The 11375-nt window shown below is 40.8% G+C and overlaps 1 protein-coding gene across 1 annotated transcript; it reads left to right on the forward strand.

Annotated features, from left to right (window-relative positions):
• The first annotated feature begins 4559 nt into the window (after positions 1-4559).
• Positions 4560-8390, forward strand: LOC119719886 (transmembrane protein 141-like). Its single transcript, XM_038189353.1, has 4 exons — positions 4560-4718; positions 5317-5383; positions 6211-6297; positions 7677-8390. The coding sequence occupies exons 1-4, from the start codon at positions 4665-4667 to the stop codon at positions 7904-7906; spliced, it is 438 nt and encodes a 145-aa protein (XP_038045281.1). The 5' UTR covers positions 4560-4664; the 3' UTR covers positions 7907-8390.
• The last annotated feature ends 2985 nt before the right edge of the window (positions 8391-11375 follow it).

An 11375-nucleotide genomic window follows, 5' to 3' on the forward strand; every position in this document is an offset into this window, starting at 1 on the left:
ACTTGGACCAACGTTGGGATTTGCAAACTATTAGTCTATATCATGACCTGAATTTTTCCGAAACATCCATTTGTTTGTTCACACACATCCATTTTTATTTGCATTTTTTTTTGGGGGGGGGGGGGGGGCTAGACAGAAGTTTTGGGGGTACCCACCCCCTAGAACCGCGCCTGAATGAGATAGGCACAAAGGTGGATTGACTAAACATGCACGGTTTTAGACTTAAGCTTCTTTCTTTCGAACCACGTCCTCACATTGGCGTCTCCTATTGTCCAACTCATCTAAAAAAAATGTTCTTGTCCTGTTCTATCCTTGAACGACGGCGCTGTTAAATGCTACTTATTTTTTTATCCGACAGCCCCAAACTCCTAAGCGTTCAAAATAAATTATAATCTTCGAATCATTACCGACCAAACATAATGCCTTGTTTACCCCGAAGATGAGTGACAAGTGAAAGATAATGAGAGAGAGAAAAGGTGAGAAGGATTAATGAGAAGAAGTTCTTATCATATTCAACAATAGCAACCCTGTCAAAAACACGTGCCACGTACCACGGCCCTGAGGCTCGCTGTCACGGTAAAGACAAAATCGAAATTATTTTGCATTTCATTATCAGATGGAAATGATAATGGCTGTCATACCAGTCGAAATGAAAAAAAAGGCATAGACTAATAGTGTAATTCTCTGTGTCGGATGGATCATGGATGAGCTACTACAACGGGTAATTTGAATAAACCGTGTTTTCCGATCTCGCGCCACAACATGTTGTTCCATTGTGTACCCTGAACACCGCATACAAAAAGCATTCAAGCATCGCCCAGCACCACACTATTTTCCGATGCTAAGTTAACAAGATTTTAAACATGCTGTAGTTGGTGCGTTGTACTCGAAGCCACATGTGTGCAAGGTACAGGTTATGAGCCATAGGTTTCAACTATGAGCCAGTAAAAGTAAAATTGTTACGATTTAACAGGAAAACTACCATTTATGTTGAAAAAAATTTGTCCTCAAATAAGACGAATTATAAGAATAAACCTACAAGAAGATATATGCGAGGGCCTTTTGCCACACATTATCAATTACCTTTTTGTGCACTGATACACCACTTTTGGGCACTGATACACCAATGACGGATAGCTAGCATCCCTCTTTTTAAATTGATGGTCGCCGAAGACGTGGCCACGAACGAGGGGCGCTGAAAGAGTGAGAGAGAGCCGTCGGAGAGGGGAAAGGGAAGAGTTCAGGAAAGAAGAAATTTACAAAGTGGAAATACAGGGTGAGTAAAAAAAAAACGAAACCCAAATGTCGGGACCATTGTTTTAGTGAGGTTTTGCATGTAGCACTTTCAAAATCTAGGATATACCCAGTTCATCAGATTTATTTTAATACAAGAATCATTCAAATCACTTATGTAGGCCTACTTTGCAAGTTACGGTATTTTAAACACAATCACCGTTTTAAGTTCTGTCCACGGATCACAAAAAAAGTGTGCGTTCTTTCAGCGAAACGAAAACATTTCACACACACAAGTATCTCCGTGTGATTTTATTTAGTTGGGGGAGGGCGGAGAGGTGTTTTTTCCCCGAAAAAGTGGGTCCACAAATTTCCCACCCCGGCAAATTTAATATGAAAAGCAGGAGGGGCGCCCCTATTGCTTTTGTTGAGTGTTGCGGGTGGTGTACGCAGTGACTAATTTTTTGCGTCATCACTTAAAAAAGGGGGTATATTTTTTTTGGGGGGGGGGGTGGCCCCCGTTGCCCCCCTCTTCCGGGGTCCTCCTTTGCTGTGATTGCACCGATTAATGTTTATTTCCTTTCTGAAGCAGTTGAGTATATCGTAAAAACATAGTTCTTGGATGAGTCAAGCAAATCAGAAAAGAATGGTGAAGGTTGGCCGGAGATTGTGAGGCTTCATCCGGCGCAGTACTGGAGCGATTTTCTTCCGACATTTCTAGAAAATAATTTCCTGACTCCCGACTGCAGCAAGCGAAAAGCGTCACGGTGAGTGGCACGAGCGGGGCGCAGGCCCGGATTAAGTGTTCCATAGGCCCTAGGCACCAGTGTTCCGAAGAATGGAGAAGGAAGGGGAAAGGAAGAGGGAATGAGAACAAAGTGGAGAATGTAAATAATAAACACCGCTGCTTAAAACTCAGCGAAGCTAAAATCAGGTTCTGCAACCCATGGCAAAAGATTGTACATTCTGTCACGTCGGCACAAGCTGCCGCGCGAAGTCGCAACATGTACGGGCGTTGACAGCTACAGCTGTGCAAAACACAAGCACGTGCTCCGTCGCTCGCAGGCAGTTACGAATTAAGCTGACTCTTATTAGTGACGACTCAAAATAACAAGGCCATATTTCGGAAGAGAGTCAAGCTACAATTTTGATTTTTGCGCCACAGAGCATCTGCAATCCAAACATTTCCCGGGGCTCTTAAGCGTCCCCGGACCCAACGCCTTCAGTGCTTCGCGCTCGCATATAAAAAAAAATCCACTAAATGCATAGGATTTAAGGACCCCCCCCCCCCCCCCCCCCCCAGTCTGGGATTAGGGAACAGGCCTGAACAAGGTATGCGCAAAGGTACTGAGCATGTACATGCAGTTTTGCGACAATGAAATAAAAAGATTATAGCTGGATTGAACTTTGTATTTTCGAGCAATTTTTAAAATTGATTTCGAACGATTACAGTGCTCTCAATATAACTGATTGATAAGAATGATTAATTTGGCAAATTAATCATTCTTGCAATTGTCCTCCGATAGAAAAGAAATAAAATAATACAAAAAGTTATGTGGCGATGGCCAAGTCTTCAGGAGTCGGACTTATGACCCTAACTTAATGAGCCCCTTACCGACTTCCATATAGAACTCTTCTGGGACTCGGTACCCGGCCCACCACACCTCCTTCCCTGTCCATCCATGTAACTCGAAAGTCAGGCACCATAAAGGGAGGAAACGAGGTGGCACCCTAAGCCTTGCTGCCGAGTCAGCAAAAGAACCCCGTACCTATACGCAGACGCCAACCTGGACTTCGCAGACAGTCCCAACTTGTGAGTCAGCTAACCGACCGACCGAGCTAACTGCTGTTGGTAATTGACGACGGGAAATTAATACTCTTAAATGACAGAACCGCGGACATCGAAAACCAAAAAATTGACACCAAGCGCGGGGTTCGAACCCCTAACCCTGGATCCGCTGTCAGAGAGCTTAACAACTAGGCTGTTTCAGTAGGTGTTTTTTCTGTGTGTTTAAAACATAATCCTTATTTCCGCAGTGGGAGAGTTTCTTTGTTTTTTCATAGCGGCACGGACGATGCATCAGCATCGCGCTATACACACGAACGCTGTTACGTAACTCTTTTCTACTATCATTCTTATGTACCGAGCAGTTGACTATTCAGAGTCACTACCAGCAATTAACCTTACCAAGCTCATCCTGGCCTTATTCTGTCTCATCAATTGTTTCGCGTCGCGCGTCTTTCGGCCGGCACTGATATCACTGACATATCGGGCTGAACCCCTAGCAAGTTTCCCTTACCTCATTATATTTATATCAAACTACTGACCCGTTTACAAATATTTACGAGGGCATTTTGTTTGTCTGATTCTAATTCAGCTCCCTGAGCTAGCTTGGGAAAATTCATCTTTTCTTGTACTTAGTCTAGGGAATGATGCCATTATCAATACAATGTCACATTAACGTCAGCCGGTGTGATGATTAGAATTGTGACCACGCGAGTGCAATATGACGGTCAGTAGCGTAAAATCTGTGCCTGCGAGGGGGGGGGGATGACCAAAGCCCGGCGGCCGTGGACATTCGAAAAGCTTCTCAAAAGTGGGGGTGGTACATACAATCATGTGTATCTTGATCAGCCTAAACGGCGTGGGGTCGGGGACCCCCTTAAGGGCCCCTAAAAAAAATGGATTCTAGGCGCCCCGGTGCGCGGATCTGCTAGACTGCCAAAGTTTTAGCAAAAGATCATCATTCAAACGTCTTAAGTTTTTTCTACAGCAATTCATAAAAAATAATGTTACCCCCCCCCCCCCCCCGCTCTGATGACACAATGTACTGGTATTAATATATATACGAACAAAACGGACAGAGCCGGCTGGGTAGTATCGTCGAATTTGAACAGCGCTCCCATTGAAAGTATGGTATAGCCCCCCGACGCCCCTCCCCCTTGATTTTTTTTACGGAGCGAAGCCAAGTGTCCGGACAAATTAACACCTGTCTATACATTTGTTGACACGTACCCCCCCCCCCCCCCCCCCCTGCAAACATTCTTGGATCCGCCCCTGTAGGCACCATGTGTTCCGTAGGCCCTAAGGGCACTGGCACAAAATTCATTCTATTCAAGTACAAAAGCACTTAGCCAGGGCAAACTGGTACGGTACGGTATAGGTCCTAGATCAAAAAGACCTAAATGAATAATTAATATCGCATTCAGTGGTGCGAGGTTGCAACTATTGGTGGCGCTCTGATATAAATAGATCTCTAATCGTGTTCCTGGACGCCTTACAACGCTATAGTTTGGACTCGTGTAAAATGGACACCGTCTGAAACACATTACGTAATTCAACTCCACCGATCAACAAAACGAAGAAGTACAGTCGGAGCGCGTGCCGTGCGTGTTTTGTAACATTGGAAACTTTGTCATTTTTGTCCATCATGGTTTTGGTCGGCATAGCTGATCTTGATGAGGAAACTGCAGGGAAATATCCGGTATTGAAATGTCACGAATCACTGACACTTTAAGAAGTCTTCTTGACTTTGAGTTTAGTTGAATTTTTTTGATTTTTTTTAAATTGAAATCAAACGGTCTCAAACTTGGCTTGCAGGTTCACTTACCATGCTTACCAGGGCGTGTCCAGATTTTACCAAAATTATGACTTTTTCTTGGTTCCTTCCGGGATAATTTGTCTGTAAATGTGCGGCACGAAGTGCCACTTCCTTCCCCGATCAAAACTAGCTTGCTTCAAAATAGCAGACAGTTGTGTCATGAATTCATGATATTTCACGCTAGTACTAGTAGACAACATGAAATAAGAAGGCGCCCTACTTCTAGAAATACTTCCATCCATTTCTGAAAAATTGAAATTTTCATCATATTGACATTTTTAGGTGGTAGCTTCAAGGGATTTGGGCTGTTGAACTTGAAGCAAATCTAAAATGTCTTTCTGTCGGCCTGCAGTGCAACACTAAAAAAACACTAACAGTGACAGTGGCTGACCTTCAGAACACTGACTCCTTGCAAACACAATAAAACTGGGTTTTGGATTTGGACAATTTTGTGAATTAATTCATTTTGTTTTTGCCACAGGGAATTTACCAGTATGGACAGTGTCAGTCAAGGGCATTCATCAAGGGAATCTTTGCATTTTTTGCAGGTGAGGCTATAGGACTTGCCCTAGACTGGGATCTCATCAAGTGCTGAAAAACATGCAAACATTTTCATGAGACATATATATGACAAGATCCTCAGTATTTTACCTACCAAGTTTGAAGTCTCAATTCAATTTAAAAGGAGACTTTTCTTCAATATTTTGCACATGAGAGTGAAGTCAATTGATTTCAATTTGAAGCCTAAGACTAGACTGCTAGTACTCCAAATAAGTAGTCTTAATTAACTATTTGAAACGACTGTCCGCAGTGGCATGATTATGGAGAGATGTGTAGAAATAGAGACCTGCACCAAATGTTTCTTTTGACACAGTTGATTGATGCAGTACTAAAGGGGTGTTGGACTGGTTGTTTCAGGTGCCAGTCTATTTTCTTGTGTTGCATGTTTTCAGTACCTTAAGTTTTGGGACTCTCATACACTGGCTTGCACCCATTCACAGAATTGTAACCGATTGCAAACAAATGTGGACTATTTTAATTGTGGGTAGTATTTGAAGAAAAAAAGAAAGTTTTGTTTCCAACGATGGTCGGCCGACCATCGTTGGAAATTAATACAAAAACTCCACTTTTCTTGAAAATGACAGCACACCAGGATGCTTGAGACTATTATTCACTTACAATTTAAAGTCAAGTAAGGTACATGTATCTCATAATATGTTACTAGTTTTGTTTTTTGAAGTTTGCAAATGTTGTAACGGGGAGGGGGGGGGGGTATATTACCCTTTAATTCAAAGCGGAATGTGGTCAAAAGTTCTATTAATCACAGTTTGCCTTTAATTAGCCTACTTTCAAATTTGTTGCCTTTTACAAACAGGAGGTGCTGCTGGTCTAACTGCAAGTTACGTAATCAAGCGCAGATATCCAAATTTCCCACCAGTATACAATGTTGTCTTTGTAGCAGGTTAGTGTAGTAGAGTTAGCGTCCTCTACCAACAGAAGAGGATGGTTTCCTAGCCTTTGAAACACAGGTTTTCTGCTTAAAGAGGTTGTGGAATGCTGAAAGTTGTTTTGTTTTTTATATTTCTTTATTGTAGAGTAGACCCATATATATCATAATGACAAACTCCCATTCTTTTGTAATGTGCGTTTATATGTTTATAACACTGGAATTCATCGAGTAATTTGTTGGTCGGTGAGCGCATAATTGAAATCAACAGTCGTCGGGTCCTTCGTAAAATCAGAAAAATCGTGACATAATAAACAGGACTCGTCTATACTACGCTGCATAGGGAGTCCTGTTTATTACGTCACAATTTACTATGTTTTGTTTGCTGCCCCCAACGACGACTATTACAAAAATTGCACGTTTGGGTCGAAACAGGACCTGTATAACAGCTCTCAAAAGTACCTTTTGTATTCATTTCATGACAGAAACAATAGTCGTTTTTATTTACCCGAAAAATGACGGAAATGTCTTCAAGCATTCCACAACCTCCTTAATATGTCTAAAAACTGCTCTTTAGACCAGATCATTCTTGAGGTGAACACATTCTTGAGGTTTGACGCAAATACTAGCTAGCCTTGGTCAAGGCTTTTGACGATAGTGTCCAATGATCAATGGTCGGCGGCTGATATAACAGTAGCCACATGCTATGCACTCACATGTACTGTACAAAGCATGAACAGCGACCTCACATGGCTAGGCTACACTATGCAAAACTGTCATGATGGCCTAGCTATCTTTATTTGTCAAATTTGTTGCTGAATTTATATCTAGTTTATATTTGGTCTGCTGACTCCAAACTTATGCAGCTCTCTGTCCATGTAAAATATAAGCCTCCGTGACCAAGTACTGAATAATAATCTCATCTTTATTCGATGTAAATCCAGCTACAAAATACAGAAAAACATTAGCCAACATTTCCCCCCCCCCCCCACACACAGATTTTGTGATGAAAAACAAAAAATGATGATTTTGAGGTCTTCAAATTATTTTCCAACAGTCCAAAAGGTTTTTAATAGTTCTGAAAAACGGTAAACAATACAAAAGCTTTACATGCACCGATTTGATGTAAGGTTAAGGCACCTAAGCACGCAAGTTTACATAAAAAGTACATTTGTATCATGAACAGCGCCCCCTAGTATAATGTAGTGTCCAGCTCCCCCTCCCCTCCCCTCCTGCTTTTCAAATTCCCACGGCTGGACACATTTTGGATTTTTGGATTTTTGGACTCGGATTTATGCCATAGTAATGAGTTTTACCAATGCTTCATGCTCAATTTGGTCCTGATTGGTCATTACAATTAATATGTTCATTGTCTTTGTGTTATCTTTTTAAAGGTGGCGCAATTGTTACTTCGTATGCCGTTGCATCCATTGCCAGTAAGCAGTGCCAGAGGCTATGGGTTAACACAGCACAGCAGCAAAGCTACACAGAAATGAATTCGAAGCACGTGCAGTCAAACTCACAAGGAACTGTAAAAACGACGACTAGCGAACAACCCTCAGAAACCCCTGCAACGGTTAAGGATGGTATTAAGACCACAAAATATGGCGACCAAATGGGATGAAACCTTTACTGAAAACCATCCATTGTAATTGTCCGCAACATATATTTTTTATAGATTTATTTATAAGTTGAATTAGGACAGGATTTTAATTTCGGATGGGCAAATTTAAGATGGTGGCTGTAACCAAAGTCAATGGTGGGGGAACGTTTCTTAAAGGGTGGGCAACTTACAGTCATTATCATTATCCACGCGAGGCACATATTTTCCAGAGAGTGTCCCCAAATGTTCTGTTCAGGGGAATCAGCAGTTTTTAGCTGTATACCCACTGATGATCTCCATGTTTAAAAATCTGGATGGCTCATGGGCCATTGTGTGCCATACATGCCATACGTCCCATTTGAAGCAGGCTGGTTCTAATCTCTCAATAAGCCATTTGCGTGTAACCTATACCCTTTGGGATTTACATTTGAAAAACGTCTGGTACAATGACTTGCTCAGAATGCTTGGCACATTTTAACTGTGAATTCTCCAGACCAAAGACACTGTTGCTAATCACATGATTCGGGGCAAGCTCTTGCATAGTTACGTAAGAGACGCTCAGCACCAATACATCGTTCACAATGGGTGAGAATGGCACAAAGACACCAGACCATGCCGGAGCTGGGGGTTGCTAGCATAAGGCTTGCCCCGAATCACGTGATATAGTAACAGTCTCTTTGGTCGGGAGAATGCTAGGTTAAAACGTGCAAAGCATTGTATTAAGTCAGCGTTCCAGATTTTATTCAAATTTAACACGCAAATGGCTTATTGGAAATGTGGTACAAGAACCGGTATATCCACTCCCATCGTATAATACAAAATGTATATATATTAGACAAATTTATTTCAACAGCATTTAATATAAATAAGATACTGAAGTCGTAAATTAATTTTGTCGAAAATAAATTTTTACTATTTAAACACTAAATACATTGAATAATTTTTATAAAAAGGTAAATATTGTTATGGGAGTGGTAATATGGCAGACGGAGACTTCACTTTTAACACTTCAGTGGGTGTGCTTCGCTCGTACCCCCCACCCTGCAAACAGGGAGCTGGGAAGGGCATGAGCTTCACAGAATCTTGTGAAGGAAGTACGCATGCCATAGGCTGGGTAACTTAAATGTATCATGACCTTTGATGCAGCTAGCGCGCGCCACGTATGATAAACAGCTGCATGCAAGTTTGTGTGCTACGTGCTACATCACAGGTCACGCAAAATCTAACCAATGAGAGCTCAAAGAGGTCAGCCCTTCCCCGCGCCCTATTTGGGGAGGGGGGGGGGGGAGTACAGGGTATGAGCGAATGGGTGTGCCTGCTGGACAGGAATGAAGTGAAAGTTTTGGATTTCTCGGAGAACCATTCCTTGCATGGTACCATCCAAACTTCATACTAGGTGGTTTTTTGGCTGGTGATCATATTTCTTATGCAAAGTAGAGGAACCGGAAGCATATTTATTACTTAATGCCAGGTGTTTTCAATGTTTGTGCCGTGGTGTTTCTCGGATAATTTGGGGTTTAAATCCCAACCAGGTCAATTAGATAGAGTTTTCAGTCCCTGCTAGAAGTCGGAAATGTGATCTGCAGATTTCCTCCCATCTCAAATAAGGTTTTTATCTAAAATTCAAAATGTATTCATGTTCTTTTTAATACAAGGTTTATCCGGGCTTCGGTAAAAATGTAGTATCCAGATGCCACTTCTTTGGTTGTGTACAAAGTCTATATGGAGAGTCCAGTGCATTTTCAAAGTATTTTCTAACAAAATTGGAAATGTTTCTCAGTCCCACATTCATGTCTTTTCAGATTTTTTGCAATGACTGACCGACCTTCATTGAGATAAATATATGATGAAAAAAAGTGGCGTCAGGATGCAGCATTCTGTCCCGGGCTTCTGAGTTTCAGTGCTTGTGCTCTTTTAAGGAACTCTTTATTTTTATTGTCACGTAATAAATTGGGAATGAATCAAGAAATGTAATTGTTCAACATTTAATTTTGTAATTTATTCCATAATGCAGAATAATTTCATTAGAGTGTGAACAAATTACTGATTTTATTGAAGTGTAAAAAAACCCATGAATTAACATAATTCATATTCTTGTAGAAGAATTTACAAATTACAATATTGTACATATATACATGTTTACATCCAGTGTGTAATGATTAAATTATTTGTGCTTCTGTAATTTCAAATAAGTTGATGACTTAGTCATTAAAATGAAATTCTGAATTGTAAAAGGAAGCCCATTCAACGATACAGAGTTATCCACATAAATAATAACATGTACATACTTGAAAGCTGCATGGCATTGTACAGTCAATTTGTCTTATTCATTAGGTAGTGACTATCCTTACAACAGCCAACGTGATTTTCAACTGCTATCATTACGGCACTGCAAAAACACCATTGCGAATCACATAACAACTGCCAGTTTGACCAGAGCACTTTGGTAGCTTCACTAAGGTTCAACGCTTGACTACCATGCTGAAGGTCTGGGGATCGAATCCGCACTGCGCAAGTTTTTTATTTCTTGTTCTATAGTTTCATTTACTTCGATGTTTTTAATCAAATAGTACTGTACTACAAGTGGATTTTATTTTCTATCAAGGCTTATGTTAGCAGTTCCCTATTTTCACAATGTCTTTGTTCAAGAGGCACTAGTCCAAAGCCAAACAATAACTTAAACAATAATTAATACTTAACAAGTAACCACGGCAGTTCCACAAACTGTACAACCACAAATTTTGCAATGCAATGGGGCGTGATCTAATATGCAAATTAGACGCATGCGCATCAGTGTCACAAAATTGCCACTCACTGGCAAAGCTGTGACACACGCGTGGCATGGAACAGTATAATACGACCCGAGTAAATTGTCAACATACCAACCAACATACCAACCAACATAAGCAGCTCAAGCCCACAGCGTGTTTCACACCACCGTGGGAAAAACTGATTTACACAATAAAGAAGTTTACTAAAGGCACGTTTGTATATTTTGAGTTGAACAAATAATGCAGCTGGATCGGGATGTTTAAAATTGTACTGCTCTCTCTCTTCAAAAAAAGTGCTGGTTACCAAACTTCATAATTGCCAACTCTGATAAAGGAAGGCGGGAACCAGGCTACTCTATGAGTACTGAATTATTGTCGGCCACACATAATTCGAAATGTGTCAAGTACTCATTCCCTCACTAACATGGAGGAGTTTTCATTCGATGTCTGATTCAATAGTAAATGGCTTTTTGTAGTGTTCAAAATAATAGTAAATTAATATACAAATCTATTTTTCAGAATAAAACCAAAAAAAATAGCATGAATCGGCACAACATCTCCTCCAATTTTGTAAAATGACAAATTTCTCCAATTATGCAACCACTGTTAAACACTTAAATAAGAACCTATAATGCCAATTACCCTAGGCCATTTTAAAAATAATTCATAAATACCTAAGACAGTTTACGCATTCCTATTGGTAGAGAGCCAATCACGTG

The sequence above is a fragment of the Patiria miniata genome, unplaced genomic scaffold (assembly GCF_015706575.1).
Source record: "Patiria miniata isolate m_02_andy unplaced genomic scaffold, ASM1570657v1 HiC_scaffold_9, whole genome shotgun sequence".
Lineage (NCBI taxonomy): Eukaryota > Metazoa > Echinodermata > Asteroidea > Valvatida > Asterinidae > Patiria > Patiria miniata.

What these genes read in the sequence shown, in the direction of transcription:
- LOC119719886 (XM_038189353.1), top strand. Translation starts at nt 4,665, where the DNA reads ATGGTTTTGGTCGGCATAGCTGATCTTGATGAGGAAACTGCAGGGAAA. An exon ending in AAACTGCAGGGAAATATCCG is followed by an intron (nt 4,719 to 5,316) that starts GTATTGAAATGT and finishes TTTTTGCCACAG; the next exon opens with GGAATTTACCAGTATGGACA. An exon ending in AATCTTTGCATTTTTTGCAG is followed by an intron (nt 5,384 to 6,210) that starts GTGAGGCTATAG and finishes TTTTACAAACAG; the next exon opens with GAGGTGCTGCTGGTCTAACT.